This window comes from Zingiber officinale, chromosome 2A (genome assembly GCF_018446385.1).
Source record: "Zingiber officinale cultivar Zhangliang chromosome 2A, Zo_v1.1, whole genome shotgun sequence".
Taxonomy (NCBI): Eukaryota; Viridiplantae; Streptophyta; class Magnoliopsida; order Zingiberales; family Zingiberaceae; genus Zingiber; species Zingiber officinale.
Window position 1 is genome coordinate 121,132,818 of NC_055988.1, and position 18,116 is coordinate 121,150,933.

Below are 18,116 nucleotides of genomic sequence, written 5' to 3' on the forward strand. Positions count from 1 at the left end.
TTCTAGGTAGTGTTTGGAGGATCTTATCGATCTGGGTTTCCCCATCAATTTCTCCTCCAAGGATCTGTATTTCGTTATCTTTAGGATATGATCTCTCACAGGAGTACCCTCTTGCATGGTGGCTGTCATTATCTTTCTCATGGCTTCTTGTTTAGAAGCCCGATCCTGATGACCAAAGAGTTCCTTGAGATTGTTCATAATATCATAAGCTGTTGGTAAATCTTGATGCTGATATTGTAATACATTTGACATTGAAGCCAAAATGTAACACCGCGCCATCTCATCTGCCTTTACCCATTTCTTATGATATTCAATCTCCTCTTGGGTAGATTCACCAGTGGGTGCATCAGGACAAGGTTCAGTCAGTACAAACTTATAGCTTTCAGCAGTAAGAACAATGTCCAGGTTCCTTTTCCAATCTATGTAGTTAGGACTAGTAAGTCTATTCTGTTGTAGTATGATGGACAGTGGGTTGAAAGTCATCCTAAAAATCACAAATAATTTTTGGTCAGAACTCTAAATTTAGAATAATATTGATTCCTCAAACAATACTATTTTAAATTAACCAACACCTCAAAACACCGCGAATATTGTATGCCACGATAGTGTGGACGTATACAAATTCAGCATTTGTAAAAGGAGGGTTTAACCCATTAATTTTATTATCTTGTCAACCTAACTTTTTGACAAATAAAATTAATAGTTGGTATCCTTTGGTCACACGAATAATAGCAGTGACTCTGATGGGGAGGATACTATTAAACGTGCCTAAGTGTATACCATTACTTGACACTAAGTCCATTAATAAGATTGTGCCCCTTCCGATGGGGAAGATCACACGCTCTTAATTAACTTCCTATAGTCATCCAAAATGGAAGTTTGTTCTAGTGATCCACAAACAAGCTCATCCGATATGGAGGAAGGCACTCAGAGCCAACGCGCAAACTTGTTTGCATCACTTACAAACCAGTAATGGATACCGTGGAATTTATTTAAAATCCCTCTCCCATTTAGTTATTTATAAATGAGGAATTTTAACTATGCTAGCCAACTAAACATGTATACTAACATGCACACACAGCACAATATAAAAGCAATAAATAGAAAATCTAATTTTCAACTATTATTACTTTTATCTTTGGTTGTCCTCCGTGTGTTGTCATCCCAAGCTGCTGCCATATTTGCCCACCGCCACCGGGTTTAGCTATTGCATCCATCTTTCTTCTTGTTCCGCTGCGCCTCTGGTCCTCAAAAGGTTCCACGCCTTTCAAGATTTGATCCGCGACATAAATAGAATTTTACATTTTTCGATCCTATATTCCTCAAAGGAATGTACATGTAAACTAGATCGAACATAAAATAAAAATTTACATCCATCGATCCTATATTCCATAAGAGGAATGTACATATAACTAGATCAAAAATAAAATCCTAATAAAAACTAAATACAGCTCCTGCTGTATTTTATAATACAATCATGCACACACATATAAATGCCCTTGACATGCCCAAGGGTCCAATCACACACATAAAAAACTATAAGTCATAATAGTTGGATCCTGCATCCACAAAGTTAGCACATCCTACTATTAACCTGCCTAAATTATGTATGTCATGTGCATAATTAAACTAATACCAAATACACAGAGGCAAAACCCTAGCTCTGATACCAATTGTTGGTTGCTACTCGGAAAACCTAATGGTTCCACTGTACAAAAATTTTGTACAAAGGTCTGAACCTTTTCCTAAGTACCATGTGTTCTTTTAAATTAAACTTGGATCGCCTACGGAATTTAACATGTTTGATCCAAATTTAATCTATTTGTTCTTTTAGGTTTTGACTTGGATCTCCTGCGGAACTTAACACGTTCGATCCAAATCACCTAGGTTATTAATTCCATTAAATATTAATTTCCAAAATTAGTTTCCAGTACCGACGTGGCGAGGCACATGGCCTTCTTGGATATGGGAGCAACCACCACCGACTAGACAAAACCTTTTAAGGAAAGCTAATATTTAATTTCCTAAAATAACTTTAGGTTAACTGAAAGGAACAATCAAATCACAAGGAAAAAAAAACAAAGAACACAACATCGAAAACAAATTTGAAATACTAGAATCACATGCCTCTTGTATTTGGTATTTATTTCCAAAAATAACTAGTATGATGCGGAAAGGAAAAATACTAGTTATACCTTTTAGAAAGACCTCTTGATCTTCTACCGTATTCCTCTTCTAACCTCGGACGTTGTGTGGGCAACGATCTTCCGAGATGAGAAACCACCAATGCACCTTCTTCTCCTCCTTGCAAGGTTCGGCCAAGTCAATAGCTCCTCCAAGGATGAAGAGAAAACACCACCAATGCTCCAAGGGATAAAGCTTTCTCTCCTTCTTCTCCAAGCTTGAATCCGGCCACCACTTAATCTCCTAGAGGAAGAGAAGGTTCGGCCACAACAAGGGGAAGAGAGAACTTGAAGGGGCCGGCCACACCAAGGAAGAAGAGAGGGAGAAGAATAATAAAAGTTGTGTGTCATGAAGGCACCCCAACCCCTTCTTTTATATTCCTTGGCTTTGGCAAATAAGGAAATTTAATTATAATAAAATTTCCTTAACTTTCCTTGACATGAATTAATTGAGAAAAATAAAATAAAATTTCCCAATTAACCTTGTAATGGTCGGCCACCTCATGGAGATCAAACAAGACAATTTTCAATCAACAATTAAAAATTCCTTATTTGTCTTCGAAAATTTTAAAAAATAAAATTTTCCTTTAAAATCCCTTCATGGTTGATAAAAAGAAATTTTTATAATTTTAATTTTTCTACATGTGAATAATTTACAAAGAGAAAAAATAAAATATCTTTCCTATCTACAAATAAGGAAAGAGATCTAATCTCTTTTCTTAATCTTTTGTAAAAGAGATATTTTAATTTTAATTCTCTCTAATAAATTATATCTTCCACATAAGAAAATTTTAAAATTAAAATTCTTTTAAATTTAATGGGGGTCGGCCACCTAAGCTTGGGTTCAAGCTAGGGTCGGCCACCCATGAACCAAGGCTTGGCCGACCCTAGCTTGAACCACAAGCTAGCTTGGCCGACCCCTATATCATGGGTACGAAGGTGGGTATAGGTGGGTATAGTACTCTATAAATAAGAGGCTACGATAGGGACCGAGAGGAGGAATTGGTTTTGGTCTCCCGATAAAATTAAGCATCCCGTGTTCGCCCCGAACACACAACTTAATTCATTCCACTAGAGAACTATTATTGAACTACCGCACCAATCCCAAATTACATTTTTGGGCTCCTTCTTATTATGAGTGTGTTAGTCTCCCTGTGTTTAAGATGTCAAATGTCCACTAATTAAGTGAGTTACTGACAACTCATTTAATTAATATCTTCATCCAAGAATAGTACCACTCAACCTTATCGTCATGTCGGACTAAGTCCACCTGCAGGGTTTAACATGACAATCTTTATGTTCTCATCTTGGGGACATTATCAACTTAGATTACTAGGACACAGTTTCCTTCTATAATCAACAACACACACTATAAGTGATATCATTTCCCAACTTATCGGGCTTATTGATTCATCGAACTAAATCTCACCCATTGATAAATTAAAGAAATAAATATCAAATATATGTGCTTGTTATTATATTAGGATTAAGAGCACACACTTCCATAATAACTGAGGTATTTGTTTCTTTATAAAGTCAGTATAAAAGAAACGACCTCTAATGGTCCTACTCAATACACTCTAAGTGTACTAGTGTAATTATATAGTCAAGATAAACTAATTCCTAATTACACTACGACCTTCCAATATTTGTTCCTTTCCATTTTGGTCGTGAGCTACTGTTTATAATTTATAAGGTATTGATAACATCATCTTCTGTATGTGGCACCCATACTATGTTATCTACAATATAAATTAATTGAACAACTACAACTAAATGTAGGCAATTTGACCAAATGTGATTTTTTATTCAAAATAAATGTTTACAAAAACTTAGGCTTTTAGTATACACTCTAACACCTAGACCTACCCTTTCTAGGCATGTGTCTCTCCTTCTTGGGATTAATGTCTTGGGTCTCCTTAGGTTTACCGTTTCTTGGTTTATCATGCATAGATATCTTAGGGTTTTGATCTACATTAGTCCTACTCCTATGATGATATTTGAAACCAAATTTTTTCATGGGTAAATAATAACAATGATTTCTAGTATGCATGGAGGAATTTAAATTTGACTTCAAATTTAAACTAGGGCTTACCTTACCCTTTACCTTTGGAGCTCCCCCTTGCCATGAGCCTCCATTCTTCTCCTCCTTCTTCAAATGTGCCAACTTCTTGGTTTCTTTCTTCTTTGGGCATTTGGTGTGGTAATGACCCCGCTCACCACACGTGAAGCACACTATGTGTCATTTCTTCTTCTTCTTCTTCTTATTGGCACTATCATTCCTACAACCCACATTAGTGTTCGAATTAACTTGAATGGGTTTAGGAGTTATCTTCTTCTTACCCATATGACATCTACTCTTGTAGTGTCCTTTCTCATTACAACTGAAGCACACAATGTGGTCCTTTGACTTTGCTTCAGTGGAGACGCTCACTAAGTTGACTTCCAAGACTTCTTCTTCTTCCTCACTTGTCTTGAATTTTTCTTCAACCTTTGAGGATGTAGATGCTACCTCATCTTCCTCATCCACCTTCTCCTCAGATGTGATCGAATTCACTTCCTCTTCCTCTTTTGATGTTGAATTGGTCTCCACATCCGATTGGCCCTTCTTCTCCTCTTGGACCACTTCATCACTTTCTTCGGATTTTTCTTCTTCTTGTGTAGGCATAAGTTCTTCCCATTGAACCATTTTTATTTTGCTCCACAAATCATGGGTGTTCTCATACACACCTACACACCTCATCACATTATTAGGCAAAATATCAATCAAAATATATATTACCTTATCATTTGCCTTTGATCGTGAGGTTTGCTCCTCCATCCAATGACGCGGTCGGAGTTTATTCCCTTTCTTGTCCTTCGGGACTTCAAACGGCTCTTTGACCACCATCATGGTGTCCCAATCTGTGTCAAAGAAGACCTCCATCTTCATCATCCAATATGTGAAGTCCCATAAGCCTTCGCCTTAGAACTTTGGCAGTTCTATCAAGCCGGTCATCTTGTGCTTCCTTGGCAGTTAGTCCAACGGAGAATGTCCTTGCTCTGATACCACTTGTTAGAGAATCGGACGGTCGGCTTGAAGGGGGGTTGGATAGACGACGCCCCCAAATACTCGCTTCCTGTGATGTTAGCACAGCGGAATACAAACAAGCACAAATAGAAAGCTAAATACTAAAGGAAAGAATGCAAACCAAGCTACACGATCGTTTAACGTGGTTCGGAGATAAAGCTCCTACTCCACGGCTATCCGTAAGGTGGGATATCCCTATCCGTCGGTGGATTACTCCTTCGAAGATCTCCGACTAGCTCACATAGCTCCTTGTGGGTGGAGAAAACTCACCACAACTCTCACCAAGGACTCCTTACAAGCTAGGGCACAGGTAGACTACTAATAGAGATTAACCACCTCTACTTCTCCGCCGCGATCTCTAGCGCTTCGGAGGCTCTCGCCGCCGGGATCGTTCGGGGGCTCCGGTCAGCAGAGCTAACCGCCGGAAAACCCGAATCTTTGGGGTCGGATTCGCGAATTGGCTCTGCTACCTACCTCGAATGCTTTCTAGACAAGTTCTTCTCTAGCGCCGGGCCAGGCTTCGCAGCGGAGGTCACCGGGAGCTTCGCGAGGGGGTTGTCATCGGGCTTGATCACTTCTACTGATTTATGCCGGAGATCAGACGAGGGTAGTGCTCCGAGGTGGGTTACCATGCTCCGCGACGACAAGACCTGCAAAGAGCTCGCGGAGCATTTCATCGAGCGGATCGTGGGCGCCGCGGCCGCAGCTTACCTCGACAGACGAACGAAGACAAACGCCGTCGACGACTTGTTCACCGGCCTTACGAACCCCATGCACGAGGCTAAGATGAAGGGCGTCTTGGTCGCCGTGGGCAATGGAGCCGTGGAGACCCTGGTGAGGACATGGCACAGTGCGAGGTCTGATCACGGAACAACGCCATTAGAGGACAACAGGATATCACTTCAGCGGGTAGCCATGGAGGCCACGAGGTCCTTGCTGCCATGGAAAGTGTTTGAAGCAGCGAGCAGAGGCGTTCATGTGATTCGTGAGGAGGTAATGGAGAGAGGGCAGCAAGTGGCGAGGTGTGCGAGTGCCAAAACCATGGTGATCATGACTGTGTGCCTTGCTCTCTGCATGGAGATCTCCATGGGGACAAAAAAGCTCACGATGCCAGCACCAGCAGCATAATCAAACAGCCCGGCGGGCTTTTAGGAAAGAAGTAAACTGTAAAGCACGAACAAAATTAAGAGCGCACTAATTATCAACTAAGAAACGAGGTGTCATTTTTTGGATCTTGTTATCGAAAGAGCATATTATATTTACAAAATATGAAATCCGGCGACCTTCTCCTCTCACCGGAGCTCGAGCCTCTGTTTACAGGCGTTGGTGGGTTTTTTGACGATGGTCAACGCAGCGACAGGTAGGGACGGTGATGTAGGTGACAGAAATTTGGAAATATGAGGGATCTTTTGATAATTGTTTTTTATAAAAGACCACTGATAATTTTGATAATTCGGCATTAATCAAAGGCGGGCTGTGGAATTCCAACACGACGCACCTAACTTTTAGATTTCATTTGGGGTATTTATTTCTTATTTACCTCTTCAGCCATGAACAACATCACTATAATATTGCAAATTAAAAGAACGCAATTGGGTGCTGCAATTCAGATATTAATAATGATGTTGAAATACTGATTTTAGGATTTATATAGTATCAAATTAATATTATGTTTTGAAATGCAGCACTATTATAGTGCAATTTTTTGAAAATCAATAATATTGATTTTTAAAAATGCAGTATTTGTTCTTTAAAATATAAAGATACAGTGATGTTGTTCTATGAATTTAGTAGCATAGTGATTGATGAGACCGGTAAAATAAAAAATAAATGCGTCATTTAAAAAATCTGACAATTAGATACGTCTTATGAAAAGTCCGTAATTAAGGAGTTAAATGAATCAAGTCGTTTGTGAGTTATTCGAAACTCGATTCGATAAAAGTTCGTTTGAGGTCATTTAATGAGGCTCGTTAAGATAAACAAACTAAGCTCAAGCTTCATAATACTCGGCTCGTTAACTCGTGAATACGTTCGTTAAGTTCATCAATCAACTTTTAAATTAAAAAAAATAATAATTTTGATATTAAATTTATAAAATTTACATTCTACTTATGAAAAATATAGATAAATATATTAAATTTATTCATTAGAATAAAATTATAAATTTTAATAAGAATATTATAATTTTATGTAAATATATAATTTAATTTTTAATGAATATTTAAATTTATAATTTATACTTATTAAGCTCGTTTATACTCGATAAAAGTTCGAATAAGCTCATGAGCCATGAATATATTCGTTAAATAAAGTTCGAGTTCGGGTCGATTATAAACAAGTCAAGTTCAAACATTCAAGAGTTCGACTCGACTCGATTCGATTACACCCCACCCCTAACCGTAACTACGCCTTTGGTCCATTCCCCACTTTTATTAATTAATTAATTAATTTTTTGTTATGTTTCAGCTAAATTGGGGCTTCTTTTGTCGTAAGCCATAAGCCCATATAACTATATATGGGCCCAATCTTGCTCGTATACACTTTGAAGTAGTTCAAACGATTTCCTTGCAGAAGGCGCAGCGCCCGTTCAAATGCCCTTGGAGCCTTCCGTCACTACTCCCAGTGATGGAGAAGATCTCCGTCGCCATCCGCTTCCGCCCCCCGACCCCGACCGCCGTCGATCCGTCCTCCGATCGGATTTGGAAGGTCGAAGATAATCGTATCTCGCTTCACTGGCCCCTTGGAACTCCGATCTCGGGCGTCTCCTTTGCGTTCGGTGAATCTCTCTCTGCTCCACCGCCTCTTCTCCGGTCGTCTCCGACTTCACCTGATATTTCTTTCTGATTATTATTCTTTTTCTCCGATCAGATTATGTCTTTGATCAGAGCTATAACAACACGATGGTTTATGATCCCCTGATCAAATCCATCATCCGAGCCGCCATCAATGGGTTCAACGGTGAGTTCAGTTGTCTTCCTTTTGCCGCCAGTACTGGAGATTCATCATTTTAGCTTGCAGGGACTGCTTTCGCTTATGGGCAGACGAGCAGCGGAAAAACTTTCACCATGAATGGCTCGGAAGAGGATCCCGGAATCATCCCTCTTGCTGTCAAGGATGTATTTAGAACAATCGAGATGGTATGTGATTCGATTTGTTTCTTGGTTAGGTTTAGTATAGTTTTGAGGAAACATAAGTAAAAGTGATGCTTTTGCTGGGAAAATAGACTACGGACCGTGAGTTTTTGATTAGGGTCTCATATATGGAGATTTACAATGAAGAGATTAATGATCTACTGACGCTGGGAAACCAGAAACTCCCAATTCATGAAAGCCTGGAGGTAGACTTGATGCATAAGAGATATTCAGGATATAAATGCCTATTTGTCTGCTAAAACCTTTCCCATTCTGAGTTCAGCGAGGAATCTATGTGGCGGGTCTAAGGGAGGAAATTGTGAACAGTTCTGTACAAGTGATTGAACTACTCAAACTTGGAGAAGGTTTATAAAATGAGTTGTGTCTAAATTAAATCAATAATTTATATGGCTTTGATGTGTGAATATCATTATTTGGTTGCAGAAAATAGGCATTTTGGTGAAACTAACATGAACACTCGGAGCAGCAGATCACATACTATATTTAGGATGGTATGGAACCTAAAGTTTGTACTTCTATTATGTCTTTTTGTCCGTCAATATTACGCCCCGTTGTTAGTTTATTAAAAATGAAATCCTGTTAGGTTATTGAGAGCAGTGCAAGAGATTCCATGGAATCTGAAGATGTATCAAATGCAGATGCTATTCGTGTATCAGTTCTGGTGTGTTTCTTCTTTTATTTCAGGTCCAAAATCATGCAATCACTGCAAAAGCAAACCTTATGCTTTGCTTTTACAGAACTTGGTAGATTTAGCTGGCTCAGAGAGGATTGCTAAAACAGGCGCAGGAGGAGCTAGACTGAAGGAGGGGAAACACATTAATAAGAGCTTAATGATTCTTGGTAATGTGATCAACAAACTCAGTGAGAGTGGAAAACAAAGGTACTCCAACTTCTAACTAGTTGATCGTTCCCTATTCATCATAATGGAAACTGGATTGTGAAATTTGAGTTGTCTTTGATTTCTTATGATGCTACATTGCATGTCATGACTCTCTAGTTTATACTCATAATACAAAAAATATATTTAGTATCTTTACAAAATTTGTCTAGAAATATAGACAAATTTAAATATAGCAAGCCGGCAAGCCCTGTTTCAATGAAGATAGGTTTCAAATCCATTTGCAACCACCTTTACTGTCTTGATCAAGTTAGTAGCTCTATATCTAAAAGAATAAGCATTGCTAGGCAACATAGACTAATGTCTCAATGTTTTTTTTGAAAACTTCATAGTTTCACTATTTTCATTTAGTAACTCATCATACAAAATTATATTACTAATATGAAATTGATTCAGTTTCAAGTATCAACTAATCTAATTAATGGAACATACAAATGTTACTAATGAGTTTAAATGTGTCTAAGATGACTATTTAATTGTATAGGGGGCACATTCCATATCGTGATAGTAAGTTGACCCGCATTCTTCAACCGGCTCTTGGTGGCAACTCAAAAACTTCTATAATTTGTACAGTTGCACCAGAAGAGGTAGTTCCTAATACAACTTTATGAAGTTCTTAATTTTCCTCTATATCATTGGTTTATAATTGATAATTTGTAGGTTCACATAGAGGAAAGTAGAGGGACACTTCAATTTGCAAGCAGAGCCAAGCGAATCACAAATTGTGTCCAAGTGAATGAGGTTGGTCCTTCAGTTTTGGTTTGATCAACTACCTGTTGATAGCTAGAAGCTAGCAACTTCAGTTCAAACTGTTTGAATGGGCTAATTGTATGGGAAAGAATTAGGATGCCTAATAAAGTTTATGTTTTTCATATAGATTTTTTCTTATGGGAAAGCATTAGATAGCTACATGTTTGTGGAATCAAGTTAAACTTGTAGGCCAATCACAATATGAAGCATATTTGAGGAATTATGTTGTACACCTTTGTAGTCCTTGTTAGATGTTTGTGTTGCTAAGTACTTTTGGTCTTATAGATTTTAACGGATGCTGCTCTACTGAAACGACAAAAACAAGAGATTGAAGAATTACGGGAAAAACTACAGGTCCTATTTCATTTATATTAGTTATTATCAAAATGCTCCAAACATATAGTTCATACATTCCATGTTCAGGGTTCTCATTCAGAAGTATTGGAACAAGTCATCTTGAAGCAACGGAATGATATGCACAAGGTATGAAGGTTTCGTCAGCCACAAAATGTGTTTAAAAACTTTAAATTTCTATTGGAAGTGTGAGTTTCATTGTTTTAGCTATTTTTTTAATCTTATTTCTTAATTCATTCCCACCAGTCTGAATTAGAACGTGAAAAACTTGCAATGGAACTAGAGGAAGAAAGAAAAAGACGTGCGGCATTAGAACTTTGCATAAAGGATCAGCAAAAGAAGCTAGAAGATCTTAGCAGCCTCTGTACTTCAGACTATGCTTCAGTTTCAATTCAGGTAATCAGATTAATCTACTAAATATTGCTCAGCACCTATTGAATTGATGACTCAGTAGATTGACACTGATCAACTTCACATTTGAACTTCTGCAGCCCAAAAAAAGCTCAAGAACCATGCTTGATGACGCAAGCGTGTCAAAACATAATGTACTCAGAACTCCCAATTTTAAAGCAGTGGGAGATGATTTTGTCATGAAACGGCCAAGCTGCTTCATGGAACTTGATTCAAGCCCTACCCTTGAAGCTTTTGGCAACACAGCCGATGAGGATCTCTGGATGCAACTAAACAAAGGTTGTATCACTGATCTTGATATGCTTCAATTGACACCGGATATAAAATGCCAGCCATTGCCATTATTTGATATGCCACATGTAAGTCGACATTTTTCCTTACTCTCGTCTTTCACATTTAGGCTAACTAGCTATGTTTAATGTGTTGTGTCAAAATTGAACTGTTGTAAAAAAAAATTATATTTGTGGTAGTCAAAGGCTTTCTGAATCTGAAGGTCAACTTTTAGAAACAAATAAAATTTTTCTCGATAATTTTGAAATTGTATTAAATGTGTTTCATAATTTAAATTAACAATGAATTAAAAATGGAGATATTTTGGTGTTTAAGCTCGAAATTGAATTCTCAATAAAAATACAAAGACAACTAAATATAGAAAAGGTTTTAAACAGTTAATTAATCATGAGGCTCAGATTAAAAAATTCAGTTCTAAATAAAATAGAAATATTTTCAGCATTATTTATAATTTGGAATAGATATTCAAAGTTTAAAGTTCATAACATGTAATGTTATATATTTTTTTTGCCAAATTATCCATATAGAGACAATTAATTCACTGCTGAAAATGTATTAGTTGTCTATATATGTTCATCAATCATCCTTGTATAACTATCATCCTTAGGTGTTTTTTTTTAAAATTTTATTTTTTGTTTAAACAGAACAGAAAGTTTCAATTTTTGAAGTGAATATGCAGCCTGAATAATTGAATTTTTTCCTGAAGGAACCTGTATTGAATGAAGACGCAGGCAGTAAAAGATGTCATAGCTTGGCAACTGAATGTGACTTCATTAGACAACAACTAGAAGCACTACGGGAAAAGTACAACATCATGGAAACTGAATGCACCCTATTGAATGAGGAAAACTTTTCTCTATTTGGAGCTCTCTCCTTGTCCAAACAAGAGAACGAGCAGATCAGAGCTGAAAAAGAGGAGTTGCTTGACAAATTGAATGAAGAAAAGCAGAAGCTGAAGGAACTTAAAAAGGACATTCAACGGTTTAGCTTGGAATTTGTAAAAAAGACAGGGTTACAAGTAGCTCTCCACACCAAATTAAAGGAAGTGTCTGAGAAAATGAAAGCTCTTAAAGTTCCGTCTGATGGCTAAGTAGCAAGAGGCACCTTTACTTTATTCTAAATGGTTTTTTGGCTTATGGATGAAGTGTTCCCCTATTCTTGTTAAGTTCTCTCCATACATTCCCTATGTCAATGTTGGTGCATGTTCTCTTTGTTTAGGACATCATATTGGATTTCGTTGATTACAAATTGATGTGTATTTATTCCAAACTCACTTCACCATTTACAAGTCTGTTTTACTCATGATACTTTGCTCTTTATCCTTGCATTCATTCAAATTCAGCACATCACTTCAATTTTTTGTTTTTTGAACGGCCAACTTTTGAGTTCCATCATCGAATGGTTCCCTTGAATGATCCCTACTCAGCATTATGCAGACAGCAGGAAACATCTCTGCATTCAGGTAAGGTCTTAACTTTCAACCTATGCTTTCCAGTTAAACAATTAGTGAATGTCTCCCTCTTCTAGTAAATACCATGTAATGTTTCAGCCTTTACCACAATGTCGTGTTTCAAACTCTTTTCTGTAGGTATAAAAAATTCCTACATCACATGGCGTGGGACCATTTTTTTTTTTTAAATTTTTGTACAAATAGAATTATTTCTCTCTGGACATGGAGCAGCTTGGTGGTTACTCAATTAAGTTGAAGCGCAGCATGAGAAGAAGCTACAATTATGGTGAGCCCACTGTTTAATTCTACAGATGGACCATAAATTGCCTCCACACTTGGCACCCTGTTCTCCACTGCTCCAACACAAATTTGCGCCAGAGCCTGTCACTATACAGAGACGTATCACGAACAACAGATGAGGTGCATTTTCAAATTTGAACAGCAAGACATCTATTTGTAGCCACTAAATGCATTCAAGTTTTTGCATCGTCCCACTGAAAATGAATACATCGTTTGCACTAATTCTCACCGTGCATGAACCTTTCAATAGTGCTTGCAACTAATGGTACAGGTAGTAAGTTCTGGGTTCAACCATCATACTCAAGTTCTATAGCATACTGTTTTGCATGATTTAGTGTTCCTAGTAAATATGGATTCTGCTCTCTCCTCTTTGAAGATGCATTCCCTTGAATACACTACAAATACTGCAATCCCTTGAATAAAGGTTTAAGTTTCACACGGCACTACTTGTCAAATTATAGATCCACCAATATTACAAGCTAATTAGCCCGGCTCCAGTTTAATAAAATGCAAATCTTGGAGCCATCTAAATACTCTTCACTGACAAGGATCACAGTAGAAAGGGAAAGGAAACATAAATTGTACCACATAACCAAATCAAGTTTTTCAAGGCTTGTCAACTTCCATGGTGCATTTAAGTAAACACTGCATACACTTGTAATTTCCTACCTCCACTGCTCATTTTTCAGAATTGCAGCTCAGATTGAGATCTTATCCGTTATGCGACGGTCGGAAGGACCTACAAAGGATGGGCCAACAATTCATCACACAAACCCCCGGTGCTTCGGTTAGTCTTTTTGTTCTCTGCCCTTGGGCTACTCCCTGTGCTGCTGCTAAGGGAGCCAAATGAGGTTCTTTGCAGAACACCCGATGGAGAGGAATCCATCTGGGTGCCCAAGTCCCAGCCTTCATTCATGAGGTTCAGTGATGATGATGAATTCTTGCTTTGATCCTTCAGCTTGCTGTTGGTGTTTGTAAGAGCCTCGCCCAGTGGTCCACCCATGGAGACTTCCCAGTGGATTGGTATCCAACTTGCTTTCCTTTGGTTCACTTCAGTTAACATGGACATCTGTGAATCCTCACGAGCAAGATCATACTCCCGGGACAGCTTAAGGGGTGAGAATGTAACATTTTTGTTGTTCGGTGAAGCAGAGGATGAGAATTTTGAGGAAGCCATGGGTATTGACATGGAGAGTTTAGTTCTTTCAGATTGCAAGTCTTCGATCTCAGGCCATGTAACAGTTGATTGATCAGATTGGGTTTTGGGCCAGTCATCAATAAAGTGGTGAAGAGAATAGGGTTGGGGATGTAGGGCTTCAAGCTTCAGAGTGGGGCAAAGGTTGTTATCAGAGAAAGAACTACATGAATTGAAACGAGTACATGTGGAAACAGGTTGAAAATCTGCATTGAGTTGTTCCGTGATATCCATTGATGTCACTGACTTTGGCTTAGTAGAAAGACTCACAAGATCTTGTCCTTTCTCAATTGCATTTTCTTTGCTCAGCGACATCCTGCACACAATTTGATCAGCAATTAAGTAAACGAAAAGAGGCAGCTGATGACAATCCAAACAATTCATTTTGCAAGGACTTGAAACTACTTGTCAGCCTCAGAGAAATGCATCTCCCTGGAAGAAATCAATTGGTAAGAAGAGCAAACAAGAGCTAGTAGTTGTCCATACATGTTGAATGGTGCAGGGCAAGCTTCACCAACAGTGGACTTGGTGAATTTACTCAGTGTTTGTGCAACCCTGGACGACCCACCACCACCAGAGACTGCTGTAGCTAGCTGTGAAGGTGTAACAGCAGGTTTTGCTTCCGCGGCATGGCCAGATTGGCCTTCCACATGCTTTCTTGAACGGTGGCGGCCACGGTTCATATGACGTTCACAGTACTTTTGGTCGGCAACTGCATCCCTCGAGCACCGCCATTTTTTCCCATCAGTTCGCCGGCATCTACCAGGCTCTGGATCAGCATTTCCAGCATATCCCGAGTAGAATGATCCCCACCCCACTGCAAAAGTTAAGGAACAAACTAAATGGATCACTAACTTTATCCTTGGCATGAGCAAGGCTTCCAAGATATACAACATGATGATGAAAAGTTCGAGATCCTTACATGCACTTGAACCAAAAGATCCAGGTGAGAAGTGAGGGAATGCAGAGGAGCCGAGGCTTCTACTGATAGGGGTGAGTAGACTTGGTGGTATAGGTGCTCTTGCATCAATGTATTTGTAAACCAAGACCTGGTGTTCTAGCTCCAACCACTGAGATGGAGTGAAGGGCCTTCTTACTCTTGCTAAAACTCCATTCATATTCACGTCATGGCTCCCAGAATATGGACCTGTAACAGCAAAAATAAGGAACATGTTACGGTTCAAGCAAGCCAAAGCCCGAGGATATGACATGAGAAGAAGCGGCAAGCCAGAGAGGGCATGAAGAACCCCAAGCAAGCTGCAAGAACATCAAATCAATCATGTATATTTTTCTCTCCCCCCCCCCCCCTTTAGATTTGCCATCTTGAGATTATTTTCCATCTGCCCTTTTATCACTTTCATTCTATTCCCTCTTTCAGTTTCCTTCGTGAAATGGGATGCAAAATTTCACCAGGAAGGAGCCAAAATAAAACACCATTTTTTTTCACTGAACAAGGCAGAAGAATATCAACACTGGGATCGAACAGGCCAGCAGGTCAGAGATCTGATGGTCCAAGTTACCTGGGTTCCAAAGGTAAGGTTTTGGAGAAGATGTTGCTGGAGTAGAGTAGTAAGAAGGCATTGACCCATCGCATTTGAGCACAAAACCATCCTGCTTGGAAGTCGACGAGAAGCTGAGCATTTGCCCCCCGTCAGGGAGAAGAAAATGGGGTTCTGTCACCGTTGCCGCAGTCCTGGCCATCTTGAGGGCTCTCCAATCACAGTGCTCATGAGGAGTCTCAGCAGCCCTCCCCAGCCTCTGAAAGGCTTCACGCCCAAGCAACCCCTTCGGCTTGCAGGCTTCCGTGCTGGAGTTGGTCAGGAGACAAGACAGAAGGCTGCCACCCTCTGAGGAAGCACCTACTCCTCCTCCTCCTCCTCCTAACCCAGCCATCCTCACTACACCTCCAAGGTCCATGTCCAATGCGTGACCAAAGTAGCAACAACTGCAGAAAAAGGGAGGTGGTCATGGAATGGAAGGGAGAGGGAGGTGGTGGAGGGAGGGAGTGGGGCCAAGACCAGCAGGGGGAGCATTCATTCTCACGGCGAGAAGGGGGGGCAGTTGTTGGATTGGGATGGAGCTCAGAAACCAGGCTGGTTTTCCTTTTAAGGGGACGGAGTGGTGGTCACAGTGAATTATTAGATTTGGGCATGCCAATAAAAAGATTTTGGTGGCTCTCTGGCTCTCTGCTAGCATCATTTGGACGCATTGGCTAGATGCACCACATCAGCTTCAATGTTCATTCTGGATTAATGGATGCTTACCTTGCTTAACGAAAGCAGGAAATGAGACTGCCAACACTTGGCATTAAAACGGTGCTGCCACTTTGATCGTTGGCTACTAGCAAATTCCTGCAAGCAGCACGTGAGTTCATGGCCTAAATCTTAGAACAGCCAAAAACATTGCTCTTCTACTCCTCAACTGGAGCGATTCAAATTTCAATCAGAAGCAGAAAAATAGTAAAAGGGTAGGTGGAATGTGCTCAAATTCAGTCAGTAACCATGGTTTATAGACGGTACTTAGGTAAGCACAGATCGCCGTGTGTTTTGTAAAGTTTTTTTATTTTAAAAAAAGAAGACACTCAAAGAATCTAAGCATTAAGTGATTAAACTATTTAAGTTTTTGCAGTCTGGGCGTGGATGCTGCGTGCACTCACTCGGTGACTCTGAATGAGAGAGACCAAGTTGGTGCCTTCCATGTGATCCTTAATTGATTTTTAGGCAAGCTGAGTCATCGCAACCTTTTCTTTCACTGCTTGATCCTCCGTTCAAACTAATCCCACGTGTTTCGCGAATATAATCAGTCAGGTAAACTAGAATCGTGTACCCTTGTTTTTCCCTCAAAAGAATGCTTGAAACATATGACTGAGAAATTTTATTTATTTCTATTGCCTCGTAGCACAGTTGCATGTCCAACTTTTGCATTCATCCTTGTACGTGGAAGCTGCGGCAATCCTTTCTTCCTGGTGTATTACTCTGGTAATCATGTTTACCTTTTGCCCTCTTACCTTTAGTAATATTTTGAAAATTATATATATATATACACTTTTTATTTAATGATTGAGCCGCGAGTAAGGCGGGGAGATACAGACATGCATGAAGAGCCCTGCCATCCATTACTCTCACTGCTGGAACTTGCCCTACAACTCTTGCATCCACTTTGGAAGGCACCTAACAGTAGCCATCTTTGGAACCATATCTCTGCTCATTAAATTCGGCTCCCATCTCCTTACTTTATTATGAATCATATTGATGATCATCGTGCACACACATTATATCATAATTATATGTGTAATCATAATTACAAACTCTTTTTTAAAAAAATTAATTTAATTTTTTATCTAAGATATTAAACTGATAAAAATAAATATAACACTTGATCTTAGTTAAAAGTTCGAGACAGATATATTTTTTAATATCGCTGGCTTAAAACTTCTTCGATTCGATTGTAGTATTGTTAATTTTAAAATTTGGGACTAAAGCAACAACGGTAGTACAAATTTTTTATAAAAAATAATTTAAAAATTATTAATAAGGTTTAAAATAATTTTCAATGTAAAAAGAAAAAAAATACATAATTTAATTTTGCCCTTCATGAAAATTAGTTAGTAAAAGTTTATATTCTTAATAAAATATAATAAGATAATAATATTTAAATATTTTTAATGAAGTTAAAATAACTTTAATTAAATTAATAAAAATATTGTATGAGTAATAATTTAAATTAAATTAAAATTTTCTACTATACATTATATATCATAGCTTTTAATTTTTACCTAAAGATTCTCTTATTTTTCCTTCGTACAGGAGACATTATTTGACAACATTCAATAGCTCAAACAAGTTGTTGACTGATTAATCTCTTTGATCGTCAACGCAATCTAGTTACCCTCGGGAACGAAATTAACCCGATTGAATTGAGCCTAGTTAATAACTCTATCTAGATAATATTCCACCATTTATGAAAGAAATGAATATCGAGGGATCAATAAATCAATCCTGTCGCGGTGTCGCCCCCTCAGTTGTGTCGGTCACGAGGAGACGTGCCCCCGTTCGAAGCAAC

General features: G+C 38.7%; 3 protein-coding genes across 3 annotated transcripts; 2 read left to right on the plus strand and 1 right to left on the minus strand.

Moving 5' to 3' along the window:
- The first annotated feature begins 4,201 nt into the window (after positions 1–4,201).
- LOC122043945 (protein PHLOEM PROTEIN 2-LIKE A10-like) lies at positions 4,202–6,520 on the plus strand. The gene is made up of 2 exons (XM_042604502.1): positions 4,202–4,205; positions 5,579–6,520. Exons 1-2 carry the CDS (start codon positions 4,202–4,204, stop codon positions 6,379–6,381), a joined length of 807 nt encoding a protein of 268 aa, XP_042460436.1. The 3' UTR covers positions 6,382–6,520.
- Positions 6,521–7,803: 1,283 nt separating this feature from the next.
- On the plus strand, positions 7,804–12,411 carry LOC122042122 (kinesin-like protein KIN-7L). The gene is made up of 15 exons (XM_042602074.1): positions 7,804–8,029; positions 8,122–8,211; positions 8,272–8,390; positions 8,477–8,590; positions 8,668–8,749; positions 8,829–8,896; positions 8,989–9,066; positions 9,143–9,285; positions 9,788–9,890; positions 9,964–10,044; positions 10,339–10,407; positions 10,477–10,536; positions 10,654–10,803; positions 10,899–11,177; positions 11,816–12,411. Exons 1-15 carry the CDS (start codon positions 7,879–7,881, stop codon positions 12,197–12,199), a joined length of 1,971 nt encoding a protein of 656 aa, XP_042458008.1. The 5' UTR covers positions 7,804–7,878; the 3' UTR covers positions 12,200–12,411.
- Positions 12,412–13,250: 839 nt separating this feature from the next.
- Positions 13,251–16,189, minus strand: LOC122042123 (growth-regulating factor 7-like). Its single transcript, XM_042602075.1, has 4 exons — positions 15,575–16,189; positions 14,977–15,201; positions 14,541–14,871; positions 13,251–14,370 (listed from the first exon to the last, which is right to left on the minus strand). Exons 1-4 carry the CDS (start codon positions 15,969–15,971, stop codon positions 13,599–13,601), a joined length of 1,725 nt encoding a protein of 574 aa, XP_042458009.1. The 5' UTR covers positions 15,972–16,189; the 3' UTR covers positions 13,251–13,598.
- Positions 16,190–18,116: the final 1,927 nt, after the last annotated feature.